The sequence below is a fragment of the Armigeres subalbatus genome, chromosome 3 (assembly GCF_024139115.2).
Source record: "Armigeres subalbatus isolate Guangzhou_Male chromosome 3, GZ_Asu_2, whole genome shotgun sequence".
Lineage (NCBI taxonomy): Eukaryota > Metazoa > Arthropoda > Insecta > Diptera > Culicidae > Armigeres > Armigeres subalbatus.
Window position 1 is genome coordinate 122943678 of NC_085141.1, and position 24959 is coordinate 122968636.

The 24959-nt window shown below is 39.0% G+C and overlaps 2 protein-coding genes across 8 annotated transcripts in view; one reads left to right on the top strand and one right to left on the bottom strand.

The window, feature by feature from the left end:
* Positions 1-24959, bottom strand: part of LOC134227125 (uncharacterized) — a 197099-nt gene that overhangs the window by 165144 nt on the left and 6996 nt on the right. The gene's annotated exons all lie outside the window — the stretch shown is intronic.
* Positions 1-24959, top strand: part of LOC134227123 (regulator of G-protein signaling loco) — a 152300-nt gene that overhangs the window by 115731 nt on the left and 11610 nt on the right. For 3 of the 7 annotated variants that reach the window (XM_062708400.1, XM_062708399.1, XM_062708402.1), the window contains 4 exons: positions 19638-19976; positions 20047-20672; positions 20754-21847; positions 21914-22411. In XM_062708400.1, coding sequence (XP_062564384.1) covers positions 19638-19976; positions 20047-20672; positions 20754-21847; positions 21914-22411 — 2557 coding nt within the window. Of the gene's footprint in view, positions 1-9025; positions 9946-19637; positions 19977-20046; positions 20673-20753; positions 21848-21913; positions 22412-22492; positions 22578-24959 lie in introns of all 7 variants that reach the window. The other 4 variants (XM_062708404.1, XM_062708401.1, XM_062708405.1 and 1 more) reach the window with 4 other exon arrangements.

Here is a 24959-nt window from a genome sequence, read left to right on the forward strand (position 1 = left end):
GAAGTGAACCATATTGTTAATATAATATATTTGATGCTGCCTTTGTTCAACGTAAGTAAAATTGCAACCAACCAAACAGCAATCCATTCTTATCTTTCGCATGTTCGGTATCCTAAAGGAGGACATGTCCTCCTTTTTCATTAAATATCACCCCCTTTTACGCTTAAATGTCCTCCTTTTTGAATATTTTCAAAAAACATGAGCATGAGCATGATGACCGTGCATTTCGTAGTTGCTACTCCGTGATCGACCAGAACAATCGCAATTGCACAGGGAACCAAAGGATGGAAGCATGGGATTTTGCGATCCAACCTGAATGTGCACAGTCCGAGAGTTCTAGTATTTTGGATGGTCGATAACGGCGCTGGCCACGTCCTCACGGTCATCGAGGATGGGAAGGAATTGATGATGCAAATAGTCACCCACTGCAAGCCGAGAACACCTCTGCACTCGCCGCGAGTTCATGCGGAATTTCATTGGAATCTGGGGTTAGGTTTTACGGCAGAGGTTCGGCTTATTTCGAATTGTAACAGTTACCTGATAGAACTAATCTTCCAGTTCTAACGATTGCTAAAACATGAGAAATATATGAAAAGATACAATGTAGGAGGAATGGAACGGGCCTGGGATTGAACCAGTAGCGGTAGCTATATGACCACCAAGCCCGTTTTTTGAATATTTTCAAAAAACAGTTGAATTAATAACTTTTGTGTAGAAATTCTAGTTTAATGAACAATACTGAAATAGAGATCCATTCGCAAATTAATCGAATTGCACATGTTTGCGTTTTTCGCTTTTTGAAATATTGAAATATTTTCCTTTGAGTTTTCGAATAAAATCAATGATAATATCAAAAATTAAATGCTAACACAGGTGTCGAAGATAGCAGAAGAATCGATTTGGAAAAAATGGATTAGGAAAAATATAAGTGCTTTTTAAAACTTTCTTCGAGTAAACATCCATCGAATTGCCTTTGAAACACATCGCACGGTTCGTTTTTTTTTGAATATGTGGGGCAAAGAGCAGCATCTATGCCATGCCTAGAATGGAATAGAAATCTGAACTAATCTGAACAGTTGAGTTTCTTTTGTCTGAATCTGAACAGTTTTGAATTTCTTCAGTCGAAACCTTGGTGATACAGTTAAGGTGACTCGACGAGGCACAACACACCGTGTTATTTTTCCTATCTTTTGTCTCTTTCTAGCATTATCACCACGTAATTTTCGAGCGGGGTATTTCTGTTTCCAGTTGTTTGATGTAACTGTAAATGTATCAGCATGTAGATTGCGAGTAAGCATGGGCCGGTTATACTTTTTCAAAATCACATTTGTTGGTAAAAAAATTAGCATTCAATGATGAAAATGATGACGATTTGATGATTGTTCGTGCTTCCCGCATCACCTTAACGATATTATTCTCATTCACATGCCTTAAATTGCGATTCTCAATGGCATCCAAGAAAAAAAAATCCACAGGCCTACTAAGCATCTTGTGTTCGGTCCTTATAGAAACTAATGTTTTTCCAGTCTATTGCCAAATGTCCAAAATAATAACGGGCTTGGTAGTCATATGGCTACTGCTTCTGCCTCATACGCAGGAGGTCGTGGGTTCAATCCCAGGTCCATTCCATTCTCCTACTTTGTATCTTTCTCTATATTTCTCATGTTCTAGCAATCGCTAGAACTGGAAATGGACTTCCATACCGTTTCCATTTCTATCCTATACCTTCAACTTGAGTATTCTAGCAGTAATCTCCTAGAAGTAATCCATCAGTTGCTTTCTCCTATCTATCACATTGGCAGCTCGTTAACCAAGATGGACCTCTGCCTCTCGAACCTAACCCAAAAATTCCAACAAAATTCCGCATGAACTCGTGACAAGTGTAGAGGTATATTCGGCTTGCAGTGGGCGAGTGATTGTATCATCATTTCCTCCCCCTTCCCTACATTGACTTGCATTCTGACGTGGCAGGCGCCAGTATGACCTAACAAATGAGATCACCAGCACTTGTACATTGAAGATGCGTGCTAGTCCCAAGCAAACATCTGTTGGTTCCCTGTGCAAGAACAGCTGATCTGGTCATAATGGAGTAGCAACTACGAGCAGTCGATCAAGCTCAAGCTCTATTGCCAAATGTCCAAAATAATATACGATCAGCATTTCTTGTTAAATTTCTGTGGAATATCGCTGAACATGCCAGCATAATACTATTCAACATTTGTTCACTTTTGATTTTAAAAGTAGTTGAAGCTAAAATCTTACCATTACAAAGAAGGTGTTATAGTTTATACAGACTATAACGGCAGTTGGAAATATTCCATCTGGAGATGTAATGTTAATAAAGAAGAAGAAAATGTCGTATCTCCAAGCTAAAACAAAGTTGCATATATGCTAGCGAATAAGTGTGCGATGTGGCCGCAATATAGGCGCATTCCTCTATTTGAGTTCACGAAAAGTATACGTATACGGCCTGCACTTGTGCACTTATTTGCATTGAAATGCGATCTCTTGGTTTTGTTTTTAAAATCAAAAATCGATCGATATTTTTTTAACCAAATGTCCTCCTTTTTCGCTACGATTTGGGTGAATTGTCCTCCTTTGGAAAAAATAATATGGTCACCCTACGCTTGTCGCAAGTGGGCTGAAAACAGCATCCACGTATGGTCCAAGGCACCGAGTTCATCATTGACGTTTGAGCGGTGCGCTGTTTACTAAGAATGAATATTTTTTCATTCATTGAGTTTATTCAAGGGTTCATTTTTAGTAAACAGCGCACCGCTCAAACGTCATTGTTTTCATTCGGTGCATTGGACCATATACCATAGTTCATCAAATTCACTCACCAAATGGATTTTGACACTTGAGCTGGGTTTTCACTCGAACAAAGGTTCATTTTGAGTTCATTTACGACCCGCTCAAACGTCATAATTTCTTAGGGTAGTTCATTTTGCGTTGATCTATAAAGCTCATATTGGGAAAATTAGCCAAAATTTTATCCATTTTGCTCGACACTTTTGGCGGCTTCAATAAGAAATTGTGTTTTTAATAACATGGCACAATAACCAAAAGTAGGCAAGTCGCATGATGGCATAATATTGGTTAAAGCTCCAGTATATGCTGATGTACACTCTCCTCACTGTTATGGAACGCTTAACGATGTTCTCAACATTCAATTACTTCTACAACGTTCCAAAATCAACCATATGTAGATATTAATACATCATTATCATAGTTAGGATCTAAGCTTTCGATTTGCTATGAAATATCCAATCATAAATACGTTTGATTAAAAAAAACTGAACTTCCAATCGATGGCGAATATGGAACCACCATATTATGGAACACTTTGTATTCAACATGGCGAAGAATGTAAACAACACTGTTTTAATGCAAATATTAGCTACAAATTAGTTCATACCACCAATGCAATTGCTGTAATATGAAACCATCCTACAATTATTGCTTTTGATCGCAAATTATAGAGGAAAAATCAAACTGTTCCATAATCGTGGGAAAATATTGTCGTGGTTACAATTATGAAATTTTAATTTTAAAAAAAATCTTCAAATAAATCAAATATAAAGCATTGAATGCTTACAAAGTAATCAAATTTATGATGGGTTGCTAAATAGATATCTAATATTGTTTATTGAAATTCATTTTACCATTGGAAATAGTGAATTTGATTGTGAAATTATGACTTTTTGCAAAAGTGTTCCATGATTGTGGGGGGAATGTACAATAATAAATATGCTCAAATGCAGCATAATAGACTAAGGTTTGAGCCATAAATTATATTTTTCTTTCGAAATCAAAGTTTTTGAAACCTCGGGAGTTTCTGTTAAAACAAATTTTGGACAATTCTCTTTTATTGCAATGGGCAATGGTTTTTGCCGGAAATAATAATGACAAAGTTCCAAAAAAGTGATGAACTTTGTATACAACTTAAAAATCACTCTAATAAAGTTAAAAAAAATCCAAAAAAAATTGTCAGTAACAAAAGAGAAGACAATTTTGTTGCTAACTTTTCATTCCGTTATTTTGCAATATCTCTACAGCAAATTTCGTTTTTTCTATCGTAGTTACTTGTTTTATGAAAATATTCGAGAATCCAACTTTGATTACAAAAAAAAGCATCGTATTCTCGGAAATGTCGGAACACGCAAGGCAAATGATTCTTGTCATATTGTGTTCGGGTTCTGATAAAGGCTTGTTGCGAGGTGTGTTTGTCAGTAACAAACTCTGTTGATGACAAAGGGTATATTGTTAGGCGTTGCTCGAATATTGATTCCCTGCTCACAACACATCCAATTTTTTCATAATTGGTGACATCAATGCCAAACACCATTCATGGAAGAATGCTCAAAGCAATTCCAAGGGTAAAATTTTATTTGAAGATTGTTCTGCGGGATATTATACTATTCAATATCCCAATGGACCAACTTGTTTTTCTTCCAATCGAAATCCAATCAGCTTCATTTTTCATTATCATAGAGCTGATTGGGATTTATTTTAAACATATATAGATATGAATTTTTATATTGATATCCTCTCGATGACAAAAGTGATATTGATAATGCTCTCGAATCTTTGACAAATTTAATTGTCGAAACCAGAGGCATTTCACTTACTTAATGTGAAATTAGACTCAACTCCATTATTATTGACAACGATCTTCAGCTACTGATCCGTCTTAAAAATGCGAGGCGAAGGCAATACCAAAGAACTCGCGATCCCGCGTTGAAAATTATTTGGCGAGATTTGCAAAAGAAATTCAAAAACGTTTCGTTATTCTGAGAAATGCCAACTTTGAGAATAATGTCTCAAAGTTGGATCCCTGTTAGAAACCCTTTTGGAAATAAACGAAAATTCTTGAAAAACCTCAAAAGCCAATTCCAACGCTTTAAGAGGAAAATAATTTTTTATCGTCAAATTAAACTTCACCAGCCGACCTTTCCGGGTATCAACTTGGCAGTTCATTATATGTAACTACAAAAGGATGCCGGATATCATTGTTAATACTTATGAGTGATGACCCTCCTATTCTTTACTAAGTTTCTTGTAGAGTAGGTCAATGAAGTAGATTATTAAGCGCAACTCAATCAACCTTCGGCTAGCTGCAGAGCTAATGACTTAAATCTCTAAGCTCCTGAGCGCTCAATAATTAAGAAATGAGTTGAAACGAATTTGGTGGATTTGTTGGACACCTTGATTGATTTGAGCTCTGTTTAAAGGTAAAACTCTGAAATGCCGAACGCAACGAAACCAGATATCTGAACCAAACTGAACTCGAACATAAGTAGAAGCAAAAATATGTATAAGCTTCAGCACCGACAATTATTTTTTCTCCGAGATTAGCATTTTTTTTGATTATTTTTCAAAGGTGGACATCGCTGAGTTTCAGCAAACATGATTTTTCCGAAATCTCAGTAAAGTGATGTTTCGGTGGCTGAGGCACGGGATATATTTGGGTGGGAATCTAATAAATGAATATTATTAAGCTCTTTTAGAGGAATGTCTTCACGTGTCATAAGTCAATTTTAGTACTATTCCATTCCTAAAGTCAAGTATTAGACACTGAAGATGGCCTCACAGTTAGGGTTTAAATACGCACCTGTAAGGGTTACAACGTGGAAGAATTAAATGGAATAGTACTGAACTCGTCTTGGCTACAACAATTATTTTTTTGTAGAAGCATTTGCATTACCATTGAGCAATTCGCACAAATTCGTAGGTGGTAAAAGCCTGAACCATTGTAGAAGAGTAGTAGTATCACTTTCATCCGTTACCACAGTTATTGATTTAGGAAGGGGAAGGATGGTTTTTTGGTTTTGGAGGGGTTTTTTGGAACTAACAGTAGGAATCATTTTGGTAGAACGTGAAACACAGAAAGAACCAAGATAGAAATACAAAGTAGGAAGGAACGAGCCTGAAATTGAACACACGACCTTCTGCTTATAGACAGAAGCGGTAGCCACTAGCCACTTAAAGTGTTGATGCATGGTCAAAATCAGTATTACCTCATCTTTTTTATTGAAGGTGAAACTATTTTAAGGGCGTATTTTTGAGAATCGGTGTAAAGCCACTTCTCAAAGGGTGTAGATAGCGGTACTTTATTCTAACGTGACCATATATTACGTTTGATAAATACCAATAAAAAGGCTGCTCAATTTCTTATTTCTAATAATTCCGAAATGCAATGTCCGATCGAGCTAATTTTCAATAGCAAACAATGGGACCGCATCCCGCGTCGAATGCAAGTAAATCGGATGATACTAAGTTCCAAAAAGTGTGTCTACAAAATTGGTACACATACACACATACACAAACATACACACCCACATACACATAAACATACACACACACATACAGACATCACCTCAGTTCGTCGAGCTGAGTCGATCGGTATATGGCACTATGGGTCTCCGGGCCTTCTATCAAAAGTTCTTTTTCGGAACAATCATATAGCCTTTCGATATAACTTTGTTGTACGAGAAAGGCAAAACTTAAAACCGAAGAATCTACATAACCATATTAAAGTGATATGATTTTCATTTCGGTTAATGTATTTTTGCACAACTATTTGTAATCCTTTGCCATCAATTTACTTTCGCAAACGATGATCTTAATGAAAAAATAAACGTACCGTTTTGTCTCAAAACCCAAAAAGACTTATATCCATCCTTATAACACTCGTTCCGTGGAGATTAATCTGAAACATTTTGCTATTACTTACGACTATCGTCGAGTCGAGTCAAGTACGAGGCACTGAAGACGACCACACAGTTGTGGTCGAAATACGTATCTGCAAAGATAACGAAAATTAACTGGTGGAATTAAATGGACAGTACTTAATTAGTCTTAGACGGTTGAATACATTCCAATAAAAGAGATTCATATATTCTTCTCTCTTACTTTAATGCTTTTAAGGTGGTGTACCGTACGTAATTTGAATCAAAGTGTTCGGAATTTAAGACAATTTTTACTATACGTGTTCGGCATTTGGGATAATCTTCTTCTTCTTTATTGGCATTACATCCCCACACTGGGACATTGCCGCCTCGCAGCTTAGTGTTCATTAAGCACTTCCACAGTTATTAACTGCGAGGTTTCTAAGCCAGGATACCATTTCTGCATTCGTATATCATGAGGCTAACACGATGATACTTGTATGCCCAGGGTAGTCGAGACAATTTCCAATCCGAAAATTGCCTAGACCGGGCACCAGGAATCGAACCCAGCCACCCTCAGCATGGTCTTGCTTTGTAGCCGCGCATCTTACCGCACGGCTAAGGAGGGCCCTTTGGGCCATTTGCGATAATGTTTCGCAGAATAACATCATACAGTATTGATATGTTACAATCAATACCATATGAATATCAAGCGCTTATATGAAACTTCTATTCTTGTGCTACCCGATGGAAACAATTAATATATTAAAATATTTTAGTTCATGTGACATACAGACCTCCGAAATGAGTTAAGTGTTCGGAATATGAATCGAAACGGTACTTAGCACTACGTCAACTTTGCTGTGATTTCACCCATCATGGTCAATAGAATCTCTCGCAAGATCGTTGCCGAAAAAGGGAACCCTATCGGATTGATTGCCCACCTTTTCTGTAGGTGCGCTGGCCTGACTGCTGAACTACACCTATCTCTGTCGGTACCGGACCCGGTTCATCGTTACGGAATGTAGGATACGCACATGTTTGGAAACTGGTAGCGGCAAATTATGCCCATTGAAGCAGATAGCCTTCGCAATTGATCGCAGTCCGGAGTTTTATACAGAATCAACTTTTTGTTTTGTAAATTGTAATAAATTTATTTTATATGCCTCCCAATATGATCTTGATTATTGACACTGGTTTGCCATTTGAATTTAAATGATGATTTCAGACAAATAAGAACTAAACTTTGTATTTCTGATGATACGATCGACTAACGGAACTAGTCCTTTAACAATGCCACATTTCGGTAAGGATTTTCTACCGGCGGCAATTCATAAGAGTTTTTTTTTTCTTTTCGAAAGTATGTTCTCTTAACTGCGCGGAGACAACACAAATCGACGCAGATCGTAAAATTACAAAGTTACCGCTTGAACGTGGAAGTTCAAGAAACCCGATATTCGAGAAGTAACGTTGCTATTAAAATCGTTGAAAGTACCCAAAAAAGTGGCTAATAAAATGCGGAAAATGTCAAAATAATTTTGACCTCGATCGACGGGACAAAGAAAGAGCGAAATGGCCAATCAAATTGTCAGTGAAAATTTACGTTGATAGATTTGTTTTTTTTTTCGGGTTTTAAAATCGAATGCTAAGAGAGAGGTGAATGTGATTGACCGTTTTAGGATGAATCTTTGGTAACGAAATTGCGGATTTATTTCTACGTGAACGTTGAAAAGAAAAAAAGAATCACAATGGAACTTCATTATTGCATTGTATTTTATGCGCGAATTTTTAAGGATTACTACGTAGCACTGAAAAATTGAAGCATGAACTGGTTTCACCTTGAGCATTAAATTGTGGGAATCACCTCTGTGGTGACAGTAATTTTCGTTGCTGGTTTGCACAAATTGTTCCAATCCGACAGATTCTTGCCCAATTGATTTTCATTGATATTGGCGTGCGTAATGTCCTCTGCATTTTATTCTCCTTTCATTATCTTTCGGTGCCAAATACGGGCTGCTACCGCCGGCACAGGTTAAGTGGATGCGGTGGAGTTCTCTTAATCACCGCATGGTGTGCCCAAAAACGTTATTATAGAAAAACGAACATCGTTTCTTTTTTAAAAAATAATCTTTTGACATTGTTCATCCATTATTAACAGTCGAATAAACAATATATCATAAAAATCCGACTTACGTATTCCAATATATAGAAAAATCTAAATAACGTAGATGTTGGTTGATATAAATAAAAGATTAAAGTTTATGTTTATTCAACAATTACGGTTCTGGACACACCTTGCTTGCTCTTGGGATTCTCCAGCTCCACATCAAGTCGTCAATGTATTGAATTTTCAGGCCTGAGGTTTTTGGCTTTATCGTGCAACGACTCACGGAAGCAATGTGATTTAGTTAGTTTGTGAGGAAGAAGCAGTCGCACGGTGAGAAAATGAAGAGAATAAAAATGAAGACTAATTTCCATTAAATTATAATAACGTTGAATTGAAACAATTAGCGAAGTGAAAAGAAACAACAAGCAGCGAAATGAAGCCAACGTGTTAGTAGAGAAGTAGAATGCAGAATCAGCATAATCGCAAGAAACCAGTTCCAATACGTGGCAATTGTGGAAGAAAAGTATAACAATCCAAAGAAAACAAACTCGATTAGGAAGTGCCTGAAGTATTCGATTCTAAAAATAAAGCAACACAAAACTAAAAGCAAACCCGGTGCCAAAGTGAATGCGAATGAATGGTCAACACTTCAGCGGATCGGCAGCACCATCACCCCAAACAACAACAATTGACAACAATAATAGCGATTCATCATCGACCTCGCCGACGTCGTCGGCCACTCCACTCTCGCTATCATCCTCCTCAACGCCGTCCTCGTTCGGCGCTGGCAGCGGTGGTTCGTTGCGGGGCCTCGGCAGTGCTCTGCGGCAGCTCCAGCAGTACCAGCGCAGGCGAAACTTCCTGAGCTCGCCTCCACCACCTCAACTATCGCTGCTGTCGGGCCCCGCAGCAACTACGCCGGCATCGACGATGCTCCTCACCAGTGCGGGTCACGATCATCACCTCAATTTTGTGATGGGCTTTATCAAGGAGGACGAAATCTACAACAGTGTTACGTCTTCGTCGTCGTCCAGCGGGGGTGGTGCGACGACGGCCTCCTCAATCATTTCGAGTACCACGGACACTTCGTCGGAGGATAATTCGTTGGTGGTGCCGTCGGCGCTGAGGTCGTCTTTGGTGGAGCTGGTTCAGCCGTACAACGATGACGTAAGCAAACTTTATTGGGCTTTGTATCTACTGAGAAAATCTGTGTTTTCATCTTTCCTTTACGCGTTCTGCATTTGGAATGGGACTTTCTCTGGTACAGAAATGTCTTCGCAATGATTAACATTTCAACTAATTGATATATTTGTTTTGATACTGCTGTTGTAAATTGCTATTCTGTTATAGACGATATCTATCTTTCTCCTACAAAGCGTTTGGATTAAAAAATTCACTTTTGACGTAGGATTACGTCCTTCGGGAAGATAGGGGGGTCATTCAGCAGATTCAAATTTGAGACCGTCACGAAAAGTGGTCAGGAAGTATGGGCTAATAACTCAGCCGTTTTCCAACCGATTTTAAAGATTTTTATCCTTTTTCTATAAATATTGGACTATATTGAAGAAATCTAAACACTCCATTGCTTGAAAAATGAAATTTATTTACATCCAATAATGGGCGCTAGAGCGTGGCATTCACAAAATTGTTAAACTCAATCATTTTACAGATTTTGGTGAATTTTGTTTCAATTCACCGAAATCTTAACAGCAGCAGATTTTCATGCATTAATTTTATATTTTTTATTCGATTTAACTGAATATTCCTTCTAAGAAATTGGTAATTTTGCATAAAAGATTAAGAAATTGCCGATAAAACAATAATTTTCTTCTTCTCTATATATAAAAATGAGTTCGCATTTCCTTCGAGGCAATATAGCTCCCGAACGGATGGTCCGATTTGCAAGATTTCCTCCCTTATCAATTCGTATTCCATATATCCATCCCTTCTTACATTCTTCAATTTAAAATTTAATATTAAAAAAAAAAAAATTTTTGTAGTAAATTTAAATTTTTCTTCTGGAAAACTTTGTAGTTGTTCATTTCTAATATACAGTTTTTTTACACGGTTAGGTTTTTGTCGTTTAAGGGCCAATTTCTTCACCTCCGCTTAACTCTTAAGCGGTGCTTACCCATACGATTAAACCGGGTTTAAGCACTAAGCGGAGGTGAAGAAATCGACCCTAAGACCTTCAGCGTCAATGGAACAATGGTCCCAAATCAATCATCTCATCTCATTGGCATTACATCCCCCACTGGTACATTGCCGCCTCGCGGCTTAGTGTTCATTCAGCACTTCTCCAGTTAAAAACTGCGAGGTTTCTTAGCCGTATTACCATTTTTGCATTCGTATATCATAAGGCTTACACGATGATTCTTTTATGCCCAGGAAAGTAGTACGATAATTTCTATTTTCTATAACAGCGGTTCTCAACCTCGGGTACATGTACCCCTGGGGGTACCTTCGCTGGCCCTAGGGGTATCTCGGACAAAAATGCGTGATGGCGGACGTATTAAATTCCAATCGAAACTTATTGATGAAGTTTTGATAATTGTGAATGTTTTATTTCAAAAATTTGTCTTGTACATAATATGCATGGCGATCAGTAAATCAAATTTTGTTGCGAAAATTATTTTGAACTTTTTAGTGGAATGTCTTCACTTGTACTAAAACGAGTTTGTACCTTCCCATTTAATTCTACACTTGATTGTACCTTGCCAGATACGTATTTCGTAAGTCGAGTTAAGTATGTGACACTGAAGACGACCTTACTGTTGACCTTTCAAGAGGCTCGGAAGCCTACTTCCAAGAGGTTCGGTAGGTTCTATTCAAAAGACTCCGAAAGCTCCTTTCAAGAGGCTTGAAAGCCTGTTATCAAGAGACTCGGAAGCCTCCTTTCAAGATGCTCGGAAGTCTCCTTCCAAGAGACCCTGAAGCCTCGTTTTAAGAGGGTCGGAAGCCTTATTTCAAAAAAGGTCGGAAGGCTCATTTCAAGAAAGTCGGAAGCCTTCTTACAAAAAAGCTCGAAAGCCTCCTATCATGATGATCGGAAGGTTCTTTTTAAAAGGCTCGGAACTCTCCTTTCAAGAGGCTCGGATGACTCTTTTCAAGACGCTCGAAAACCTCTTTTCAAGACACTCGGAGGCCTTTTTCATGAGGCTCGAAAGCCTACTTTATAGAGCCTCGGAATCCTCCTTTCCAGAGGCTCGGAAGCCTACTTTCAAGAGGCTTGGGAGGTTCTCTTCAAAAAGCTCGGAAAGCTCCTTTCAAGAGGCTGGGAAGCCTGCTTTCAAGAGGCCCGGAAACCTCTTTTCAAGAGACCCGGAAGCCTCGTTTATGAGGCCCGGAAGCCTACTTTCAAGAGGCTCGGAAGCCGGAAGTTTTCTTTCAAAAAGCTCGGAAGGCTCCTTGAGGCTCGAATGTTTACTTTCAAGTGAATCTGGAGCCTCCTTTCAAGAGCCTTGGAAATCTCCTTTCAAGAAGCTCTAAATAATTCTTCGTTCAAAAGGCGCCATTTCAAGATGCAAAGGAATCCTCTTTTTAAGTGGCTCGAAAACCGCTATTCAAAAGGCTCGGAAGCCTCTTGTCTAGAGGTGTCTACTTTCAAAAGATTCAGAAGCTTCTTTCAAGAGGTTCGGAAGGCTCCATTCAAAGGACTCGGAATTATTCTTTCAAAGGCTTGGAAGCCTACTTTCAAGAGGGGGTACCTCAATTTATGCGAAAGTTTGGAGGGGAACCTCTCAAGAAAAAGGTTGAGAACCGCTGTTCTATAACATATTAATTATACTAAAAAAACTCAACATTAATTTCTATTCCTAATTCTAAGTTATATTTTCTTGGCTACATTGATAACGTTTCTCAAATCGTTAGTTTCAATAACTTGCGTTTCAGTCCCTGTTATGTTTATATCATGGCACTCCGGGGTTTTGACAGGCTTGCCTGTTTGTTCTTTTTTGGGGGATGAATTTATCCCCCAATGTCAAATAACTCCAATACTTATTTATATTGCAATATTGAATATTTACGTTTTTGTTTACAAGAGAATATGATGCAAAACACCCACACTACTTAATAAGGCAACATGATGAAATCGAGAAAAAAATAAACGAGCTACAAATTTAAATTATTTTATATACGATTCCAAGCTTTAAACTTAAGAATTTTTAACTTATTTGCTTAAATCTTCAGAAAGCTATATTTGCACAAGGCACTGCATGCCTTTGCTTGTTTTACATAATTTTCACCCTCGGAATTGCTCACTCACATTGATGGCCTGGCAACGGCAACAATAATGAGCAATGGAAATCTAAAAATAGATTCTGTGTGGATTCTGTACAGCAGAATATCACAGTAGATCTCGGCACAGTAGCGGGCTAAGTCCTCCCTAGAAAAAAATTAGCCCCCCTAGGGCTCAAAAAGTAATTGGCAGTGAAAATAGTTTTCGACATACAGGATTTTGAATTACTGAAAAAGACAAAAGAGTTGTCTCCCATGTTCATCCCATCATAACGAAATGAATGAAAGGCCAATGGGCTAGATGTGGATGACGGTGTTGGTCCCCATTTTACTCAGTGACGGCGGTGTTTTTCCGATTTTTTCAGGAATCTTTTCAGAATATTCAAGCGAATTTCTTCCGAAATTTGCCGGGAAATTCTTCAAAATTGCTCTTTAGATATTCTTAGGAAAATTTTTCAAAATTTTCTCACTATTTTTCAAAGATTCTTCGGGAAATTCTTCAGTATTTTTTCGATAATTCTCTGGAGTTTTTAAGAAAAACTCCCCGGAATTTCTAAGGAAAGTTCTCTCAAATTTTCTTATAAATTTCTTCAAAATGTCCACGAAAAAAATCTTTATATTTTCTTCTGCAAATTCTACGAAATTTCGTCGAGAAATTCTTCAACATCTCATCTTTTCGTTTCTCGAAAAGTTCTACGAATTTCCTCTAAAAGTTGTCCGAAACTCCCCTGAAAATACCACGATGTTTGTAGTAGTAAAAAAAATGAATCAATAATGAGAAACAAGTAACAAGAACTCGCGCCGTAACGTGTGGTTGGCCGGGTTGCTCCCGCCAAGGGCGCTTGCCTTGCCTCATGGAGGCGCCGAAATCAAAAGTTAGAGAAAATATTATAAATCTTTGGTTACAGTATGAGAAACAGCACAATTTTATTAGTTTCAAAGACTATCCAAAATGAGGAACAGACTACAAAGTTCAATGGTCTATTTATTTATTTTTTATTTTTATTTTATTTATTCTCTGGAGCAGGAAAAAGCCCATTTGAGTAGAGCTATTATTAAAAGCTCTTTCTCAAATGGGCGCAAAACCTCCTCTTCTTTTTATATCAACAGTATACAAAATACCAAATGATGCATACAAAATTTGCTTAATATATTATCTAACTAACTAACTTACAACTAACTATCTAGCTAACACCTTACGATAACGATTCTTATTGGTGACACGGGGCAAGTGGAAATCAGCGACAAGTCCAAAAACAAGGTAACAGCGATTGAACACACGACACACACTATTTATAGTATCATAATATCAATGTGGGTCTGAAGAACATCAGAAATGAACGAGGCTTTTAAAACATTCCGACGTGTTTCTAATAACTCCAGATCAATTAACTTACATCGATCTTCATAAGGCGGATGGTTCAACGGATCGCTCCATGGAAATCTTCGAAGGGCGAAGCGAATAGACTTGCGTTGGTCTTTTTTTAATAGTTGAACTCTATTTTTATAGTAAGGAGTCCATACAACGATAGCGTATTCCAAGATAGAACGTACCAAAGAGCAATAGAGAGTTTTTATGCAATGGATATCATGTGTTTTGCAGCGCGGAAAATCTCTTGAAAGAAGGCTTCCGAGCCTCTTGAAAGGAGGCTTCCGAGCCTCTTGAAAGGAAGCTTCCGAGCCTCTTGAAAGGAGGCATCCGAGCCTCTTGAAAGGAGGCTTCCGGCCCTCTTGAAAGGAGGCTTCCGAACCTCTTGAAAGGAGGCTTCCGAGCCTCTTGAAAGAAGGCTTCCGAGCCTCTTGAAAGAGGCTTCCGAGCCTCTTGAAAGAGGCTTCCGAGCCTCTTGAAAGGAGGCTTCCGAGCTTCTTGAAAGGAGGCTTCCGAGCCTCTTGAAAGGAGGCTTCCGAGCCTCTTGAAAGGAGGCTTCCGAGCCTCTTGAAAGGAGGCTTCCGAGCCTCTTGAAAGGAGGCTTCTGAGCCTCTTGAAAGGACGCATCCGAGCCTCTTGAAAAGAGGCTTCCGAGCCTCTCGAAATGAGGCTTCCGAGCCTCTTGAAAGGACGCTTCCGAGCCTCTGGGAAGGAGGCTTCTGAGCCTTTTGGAAGAAGGCTTCCGAGCCTCTTGAAAGGACGCTTCCGAGCCCCTTGTAAGGACGCTTTCAAGCCTCTTGAAAGGACGCTTCCGAGCCTCTAAAGGAGGCATCCGAGTCTCTTGAAAGGAGGCTTCCGATCCCCTTGAAATGAGACTTCCGAGCCTCTTGAAAGGAGGCTTTAGATCCCCTTGAAATGAGGCTTCCGAGCCTCTTGAAAGGAGGCTTCCGATCCCCTTGAAATGAGGCTTCCAATCCTCTTGAAAGGAGGCTCACAATCCTCTTAAAAGGAGGCTCACAATTCTCTTGAAAGGAGGCTTCCGAGCCTCTTGAAAGGAGGCTTCCGAGCCTCTTGAAAGGAGGCTTCCGAGCCTCTTGAAAGAAGGCTTCCGAGCCTCTTGAAAGGAGTCTTCCGAGCCTCTTGAAAGAAGGCTTCCGAGCCTCTTGAAAGAAGGCTTCCGAGCCTTTTGAAAGTAGGCTTCCGAGCCTCTTGAAAGTAGACTTCCGAGCCTCTTGAAAAGAGACTTTCGAGCCTCTTGAAAGGAGGCTTCCGAGCCACATCAAAGGAGGCTTCCAAGCCTCTTGAAAGGAGGCTTCCGAGCCTCTTGAAAGGAGGCTTCCAAGCCTCTTGAAAGGAGACTTCCGAGCCTCTTGAACGGAGGCTTCCGAGCCTCTTGAAAGGAGGCTTCCGAGCCTCTTGAAAGGAGGCTTCCGAGCCTCTTGAAAGGAGGCTTCCGAGTCTCTTGAAAGTAGGCTTCCGAGCCTCTTGAAAGGAGGCTTCCGAGCCTCTTGAAAGGAGGCTTCCGAGCCTCTTGAAAGGAGGCTTCCGAGCCACTTGAAAGGAGGCATCCGAGCCACTTGAAAGGAGGCATCCGAGCCTCTTTAAAGGAGACATCCGCGCATCCGAGGCTTCCGAGCCTCTTGAAAGGTGGCTCCCAATCCTCTTGAAAGGAGGCTCACAATCCTCTTGAAAGGAGGCTCACAATCCTTTTGAAAGGGGCAACGAAGCTACTGAGCTTTCCGGGCCTTCATGCCTTTCAAATGGAGTCATTTGTTTTTAGATTTTTGATTTTGGTTCAGTAATATAATCTTAACATATTATTCAACATTTTGTCTCAATCAGGTAGATTGCAATGAAGATTTTAAAAATTTGTTTATTCGACGTTTTGTCTATTTTTTGTTTTGTCTCACAGCCCCCGATACACTGTGCTGGTTGGGACACGCAGGATTCAAAAGCCTTCGATTTACCGATTGCTATTCATATTATGTACAATACAAAGTCGAACGCAAATTACTAAATGATCGATAACATCCTTGATTATATCCCCCAATGGGACATTGCCGCCTCGCAGCCCACAGTTATTAACTGCAAAGTTTCTAAGCTAAGCTACCATTTTTGCATTCGTATATCATGAGGCTAACACGATGATACTTTTATGCCCAGGGAAGTCGAGACAATTTCCAATCCGAAAATTGTCTAGACCGGCACCGGGAATCGAACTCAGCCACCCCCAGGATGGCCTTGGTTTGTAGCCGCGCATTTTACTAAGGCTAAGGAGGGCCCTACTTTCATATGATATATAAATTAGACAAATTGGAGATAGTTAATTTTCCGATTAATGGTTGTTGGAAGGCATATCTTCGAAACGGAAAAACGAAAATTCCGCAATTTAAATACACGAGAACTGAAAACCGGCGAAACAATTTCTAGTGCAGCTCTCAGGATTTGTAAGCAACATTGGATTCCATGTCCCATAAGAAACCGAGAGGCTATTGGGCCTCGATAGGGGAGGACGGGGCAAGATCGCCCCACTGCACTATGGTCCAGGATTCAGATTTACGCGGAAAGATGCATTTTACGCCAATACTATATTTTTTAGAAAAAACTGTTGTTCTACAAAATTGTTCGAAATAGTAAGGCCATCATTATGGTTTTACCAAAAAAGAGGGTGGCCCATCATATAAAAAAAATTAGAAAATATTTTTTTTTATTTCTCAGAATATTGACATGTTATGTTCTACAATGTTGTAGCGTAGCTTATTCCAATCAATTTTGCTAAAAAACTTTTTCTGTAGCTCTTAAGTTGGCTGATTTAGAGCAATTTTACCTAATTGGATTAGGGTGTACCTCAAAAAAACTGTATTTTTGATCTACTTTTTTTGTTTTACATTTCTCGAAAAAGTCGTCTTCAGGTGACTTTTAGAGCTCAAAAAAATGCAACTTTTGATGGGTGAATATGCTCAATATCTTTTTCCGATCAAAAGTTATAATCGTTTTTCTGTCAAAATTACATTTTTTTCATAAGTTGATATCTCCGGTTAGGGCAGACCAAAAAAATATATTTACACAGCATTTGAAAGAGAAATTAATATTCTTTATTATGTCAAAAAATTGGGGATATGTTATTTTTTTATCTCAAGTTTTATCAATTTTACTAAAATCATGTTTTTTCAAATAAATTAATATAACTCGACAACGGAAGAAGATACAAACGATATTTTTATAGCAAAGCACGCGTTTTGAAAAGCCCCAAAAGTCTTCAGAAGATGACATTCGTGAGAAATGGAAAATAAAAAATCTACAGCTTAAACACTTTTTATAAATTTTATCATTATCATCGTATTGCAAGATTTACGAGAAAAGATGCATTTTCGGTCTGAAGCATACTTTTAAGAAACAAAATATGTTCTACAAAGTTGTTCTGAATACTTGGGCCTTTATTATAAAGTTACTGAAAAATAGGGTGAGCCATTTTATAAAAATGTGAATTTTTTTTTCATTTTACGGAAAATTGACATAAAATGTTCTACAAAGTTGTAGCGCAGCTTTTTCCCATCAACTTTGCTATATAAACTTTTTATGTAGCTCTCAAGCTCACTTGTTTAGAGTAATTTTACTTACCAGGATTAGGGTGTCCCTCAAAAAAGAATATTTATGATCTGCTCGTTTCATTTTTCATTTCTCACGGATGTCACCTTCTGAAAACTTTTGAGGCTTTTTAAAACGCGTGTTTTGCTATAAGAATATCGTCTGTATCTTCTTCCGTTGTCGAGTTATATCAATTTATTTGAAAAAAACATGATTTTAGTAAAATTGGTGAAACTTGAGATAAAAAAATAACATATCCTTAATTTTTTGACATAATAAAGAATATTAATTTCTCTTTCAGATGCCGTGTGAATATATTTTTTTGGTCTGCCCTAACCGGAGATATCAACTTATGAAAAAAATGTAATTTTGACAGAAAAACGATTATAACTTTTGATCGGAAAAAGATATTGAGCATATTGACCCACCATTTTTTTGAGCTCTAAAAGTCACCCGAAGACGACTTTTTCGAGAAATCTAAAACAAAAAAAGTAGATAAAAATACTGTTTTTTCAGGCAAACCGTAATCCAATTAGGTAAAATTGCTCTCAAGCAGCCAACTTAAGAGCTACAGAAAAAGCTTTTTCAGCAAAATTAATTGGAATAAGCGGTGCTACAACATTGTAGAACATAACTTGTCAGTATTCCGAGAATTTAAAAAAAATATTTTCTAGCACCATAAAGATGGCCTTACTATTTCCATCAATTTTGTAGAACATTTTTTTCTAAAAAATATAGTTTTGGCGTAAAATGCATCTTTTCGCGTAAATCTGAATCCTGGACCATAGTGCACTGTTAAACTATAGTCCAACATAAGACTTGACACTGAAAAAATATTATAAAAATAAAATGATTCTAAAAAACAGATGAATTAGTGAAAGTTGGTGAAAATTTGAATTTTCTTTTAAGAAATCAGCATTAAAAAATAAAGTTTTTAAAAACATGAACATTTTTTAATGAAAATCTTGACCAACTACACATGTTATATGTCTTCAACGAATATTTTAGAGCCATTTTAAATATTCACAGTAAAATGTTTGACCATGATTAAAAAGATTGAATAATTTATCTCATATGGGGCAAGATGAGCACCCCTTTTTAAAACAATCAAATAATACACAAAATACCACAATTCTACAATTCCACAAGAGCATCATTCAGAATAAGTGTAAGAAGATCCTCTTTGCCCAACTCTATATACCTAATAGACTCTGGTTTCAACTAGCTGCATTGTAATCGACCGTGGATCATGTGTTCAAACAAATACCTAAACCCATATGCTTCAAAAAAAGCCTGCATTTAAAATTTTCACTTAATGGGTTATATGGGGGAGGGAGGGGGTCAAAACTCTGATTCTTGCGTTACGTAATTTGTGAATAGACTCTGATTTCGAATACAAAGTTTAAAGCTGCCTCAAGCTCTATGTCTGCGAGCTTCATATTGCCGCGTGAAGCTTTCCGATGGTGGTGAAAGTTTCGCACGTGTGGTGTATTTTAAACTTTGCGTATTTAAGTTTACCCTTATCATTCGTGCCTTAGGGCTACCAAACATGTTGATCCCATATTTCCTAAAGCTGTGTTCATTATTTCAAATAATTGAAATGCGTTACATTGCTTCACACAATATCTGATCTATTTTTTATCCTGTTTTGTATAAACTTTTTCAGAACAAACAAATCAATCACAATGCTTCGCCGTTTCGCCGTTGGGGCCAGTCATCGCTGCGGTCCCGATCGGGTGACCAACGAACACCCGGTTCCTCTCACCGGAGGCCTTCATCGCTGGCAGCTTCGGAGAGCGACGTCTACACCAAATCCATTGACGATGACTACAGTTCGACCAAGAGTGGATACAACCCGTACATTGACGCTGGCAGTACGGTAACGACCGATTCAACGCAGACGGCCGGCACGGGCAGCAATAGCGGAGGTCCGGTAGGAGTCGCATCCTGGGGAACTTCGTTTGAGAAACTTTTAGAGGATGCAGCTGGACTGCACACGTTTTCAGTAAGTAGATGGATAGTCTTATCTATGCATGCTCAAGCTGAATTGTGTTAATATTTAACTTTTACTTCAGGAATTTCTTAAAAAGGAGTTCTCCGCCGAAAATATCTATTTCTGGACGGCGTGTGAACGCTATCGGCAGATTACGGATCGGGAAGAACGCGCTAAGGAGGCCCAAGCCATTTTTGCCAAGCACCTCGAATCGGGTTGCAGTGAGCCGGTGAACGTGGACTCGATCGCTCGGAATATTGCCAAGGAAAATCTGCCCCAGGCAGAACCAACTCTGTTTGCCGCCGCTCAGAAGCAAATTTTCAACCTGATGAAGTTCGATAGCTATCAACGGTTCATCAAATCGGACATGTACAAAACGTGCCAGGATTCAGAAGCGAAAGGTCACCCTTTGCCCTATCCGGGAGAGCAGTTGGATCCATTGCTGAGGATCGGTTTCGCACTACAAAGTACGACCAAACTGAAGAAGTCGTTGAGTAATGCTGAGGATAGGCGACGGAAATCTTTGCTTCCATGGCACCGTAAGACCCGGTGCAAGTCTAAGGACCGCGCGGAGTCCGAGGGCCGCAAAGAAAGCGCAAAATCTTCGCTTTCTAACGGTGGTGGAACCGGAGGCAGTAGTAATACGCTAAAGGTTATGTCCACTAATTCTACTAGTGATATTCATAGTTCTAGGAGTTCCTTAGCTAGGTGAGTACTTTGTCATCAAATTGCTTGGATTATTTGAAGCGTTTACATCGTATTATGTCAACATTTATTTTGTAATTTTAGCTTTGATGCCGCCATCGGCAAGTCGTACGATCAGGACGACACCCGTAATATTTTGTGCCGAGTGATATTGTCGAATGGAGCAACAACGGTTGTTCAAACACGGTCCAACGAAACAATCAAGGAACTAGTCGAGCGATTGCTGGAAAAGCGTGGTATCGTTTACAATGCGTATGAAGCCTTTCTGGCCGGTAATCACAAGCCTTTGGACCTGGATGGTCCATCTTCTAGTCTTGCTGGGAAGGAGGTGAACATTGACCAACGGGTGGTGTTCAAGTTAAGCCTTCCGAACCGAAAAATGATTTCCGTCAAAAGTAAAGCCACTAAGCCATTGGGCGACGTCCTGCGACCCATACTGTTAAAATATAACTACGAGTTGGATCAAATGAATGTCTATTCCAAAGATGCCTATTTGGATATGACTTATCCGGTTACGAGCGTGGATGGACTGTGGTTGCAAGTTCGCAATGGAAACGAAAGTGAATTTCATCAGGACCTCACACGAACCATCGCATCGCGATCCGAAAGGGCTTACGCAAGTCAGGTACCACCGCTGCCTGTAATCGCTACCTCCCAGCACCAACAGATCATCAATCACTTCCAACAGCAATTGCACCATCAACAAACACAATCCCAGCCGCACAGTTTTGCAATGCCATCTTCCAACGGAAGCACCTCCAGTTACATTACTAAAAAGTCCCAAAATATGTATAGCAATCAGTCGTATAACAATAACAATAATAACTTGCAGTTGAAGAGCAAGGAAGATTTGAAAGATGATAACAAACAGGAGCTCAACATGCTGGATGAAATTACAAACAAGGTGTTTAACGAGCTAATGAACGGCAAAATTGCTAACGGAAAAGTTCCAGACGATTGCACATCGGACAGCTCGTCGACTCGGAGAGATCGTTTCCGCAGGCGGGGTTCCAATGCCCCGTCGGACAGTGCCCGTGGTGCTAAAAGCAAGAAATGCTCTACAGCTGGATCGGAGGATGGTGGGGAAAGTGTCAGTAACGTTGGAACAAAGAAACCCATAATTGCTAAGCTGAAGGCTGGAGTGAAATTGCAGATGCCAACGCGTTCACAGAACGATGGTAAATCAGCCTTATTTCCCTATGTTTTTAAATTTAAATTAAATAAATCTATTAAATTATTTACAGAGCTGCTCGAAGGGCTAAAACGTGCGCAACGCTCTCGCTTGGAGGATCAACGTGGAACTGAGATAAACTTCGAGCTGCCGGATTTTCTGAAAGACAAAGAAAATTTTACAACCAGTGCTCAGCCGGCAGCTACAACTACAGCGCCGGCAAGCATGCCCGCAAATATCACTGGGGTAGCTCAGCCGTCGAAGCTGTCGCGGAAACCCGGCGTGAAGCGACCGGAGTACACAACTAGCGCATCGGTTGATTTTCCGCTGAGTTGCAGCACGAATGGAGGATCGTTGCAGCAAATCAATCGACCACAACCGGCCCCACGGTTGTCCATCACCTGCACCAGAGGGCTAGGGAGTGGGGGTAGCCCAACGTCTCCTGGTGTTGTCCCTGTTCATACGGCTTCCAGCGAGAGTAACTTGAACAATCTTTCGCTACGGTGTAATGCGTCTCCGTTGATGTTGGACGACAATGGCAATGGATCGCAGTCGGAGAACAGTTATGCAGGTAGGTTTATTATAATTACTTTCTACGTTTCCAGGCAATTATTGAACATATGTTTTCTTGTTCTTCGATATGCCAATGTAGGAAGCTTTTCAAGTGTTATCGAGATGATCATGAGCGTTAAATGAGGACGCATCCTTCTTGAAATGTCGATCCCGACAGCAATATGGTATTTATCTTCACGGTAGTAGGGTATTATGTGTCATTCGGTTTTGCACAGCTATCAGTAGCACTTGTTTGTGTCGTTCATTTTGAAGAAATCTGTAGTGTTGTCATGTTTTAAGTAGAGTACGTCGTCATATTTGCAAACTGTTTATTTCGATTTTAGAACTTCATCGTAGTTTTGTTGAAACATTTAGTATTATTTAATTAGTTAGATAGGTACAAGAAAGATTTTTTGTTCTTATAAACGTTTTTTTGTCTTTATTAGCGAGACTTTCAGCCCCGGGCTGGCTCGTCTCGTGATTTCTTCTCTTCATTTCTGTAAATTCCGAAATGATCTAAGTTCTTCAATTAAGTTTTTCACTGAAATACAAGAAAGATTCCTTGAGGAATCAATTTCTTCTATAGCACGATGCAAAAGTCTGGGATGTTGACGTTTACCTCCGCTGCAATTCTACGCATAATTGTCCCATGTTACCTTTGATGGAAAAATCCAAACTCGAGTCAATTTGTTCCACTAGTTTCAGAATCGATTGGATCTTTAAATTTATCAAATATTGTTGGGATGTTATGAGCGTAGGCAGCACTTTGCCAGGGCATAAAACGAATCACTACTTATTTAAACGGTCTTCAGTCTCTATTATCATCAAACAACAACTTCATTTTTTCAGTGGGACAAATTGATTCAAGTTTGACATGTTTCATCAAAAGTAACATGGGATAACAATTATGTGTAGAACGGCATTAATCGGTTTTAGGTGCGTTTCGGTGATGAACGCCACGTCTATTTCCTTCTCCTCATGGAAATCCCTCAGCTCAATGGTTTTGCCTTTGAGAGACAAAGCGTTTCAAAGATGAGCATGCCAAGAGTGAAGAACAGGTCGAAACGAGATTTACATCCGCGCAGCCGAATAGGAAGGGTGGAAGCCTTCTTCCGATTTTCCAGGAATTCCGCCCGCTTGGGAAAGTACTTGGTTGTAAAAAAAACTTGTTGCAGCGCGGCTTAATGCACTGCCGTAATCTGAAAAAGTGACGTTTTAACCATTTTCCGAAAATGGTGTTAATGAGTACTGCCCCTATTCGCATAAGCGTCCCATGTCAGTTTTCTAGACCTTGAGTAATATGCCGTTGAAGTTTTCAAACTCGTTTTACATGGAGAAATTAAAAAAAATCTAAAAAATTGATAAAACTTGCAATCGTTCTGAAAGTTTAACATAATATTCTTTATCTGTATACATTGCTATGGAACTAATAAATGAACCTTAGTTACATTTATTTGTTTGTGCAAAAGTGTATTAAAATCTGGAATGTGACTGTTATGCGAATAAATAGCAAGATGGGACAACACAAGTGGGATTTGATTTTCAAATTTCTAGAACAAATCCAATTATTTTATTAGTTTTTCTTAGAAATAAGGTCATTTTAAGCTTATTTCTGGAAGAAAATTAAAATCGTCAAAAATCGACATGGGACTCTTATGCGAATCGCGGCAGAGTAGTACCGTGACATGCCCTATTACCGTGGGGTTAAGAACGTGTTCACAATAAATTCGCTATATAAAATTTAATTTGTAACAATCACCCTTGAAAACTATGTCGCTTCAATCAATATTAAATACATTCGAAGGGAAAAATATGTTTTGTACTTCAACTCATAAAAAATGAAGGAAATAGTGTTCGACCAGTGGCGTAGCCAGAAAATTGGTCTGGGGGGGGGGGGGGGGTTCTGAACATTTTTTTTTTTTGAAAAAAAAAATTTTTTCCAAAAATGTTGTCTTTGGGGGGGTTTTATACCCAAAACCACCCCCGTGGCTACGCCACTGTGTTCGACATTTGACTTATGAATATGCCTATAATAGCCTATTCAGATTGGGCTATTTATGACTTTGTTAAGTGAGAGGGTATCCAATTATTACGAGGTGTTCAGACTGCAGCAAGATAATATATCTTGACGTTTCCATTTTTCCCCATTTACACGCTAATACAGGGTTGAAATCAAGGAGAGTTTTCAAATATAATTTGCGAAATCAAGCATTTGTGTGGCGACAATTGAACATTTTTTTCTGAACAAAGTTTCTACGAAAAAAAAATATAAAAAAAAAATATGAAAAGGAATTTTCGAAGAATATTTGAAGCTCTCATTAAGGATAATGAGCGAAGCTACATTCATTAGTTGGGTGCGCCGTTCTTCGGGGAATCAGACTATTCCTCAATTTATTTTTAAGTTTAAAAAGTATTTTGATTCTGTACTATGATCGAACGGAGATTTGATAGAAAAATGTAGATACTTTTGGGAATTCTCACAAATAAACAAAAAATGGACGATTGGACCAATTTTCAAGAAATATTATCGAACTAAAATGTATTTCCACCAGTATCTCCATGTATGA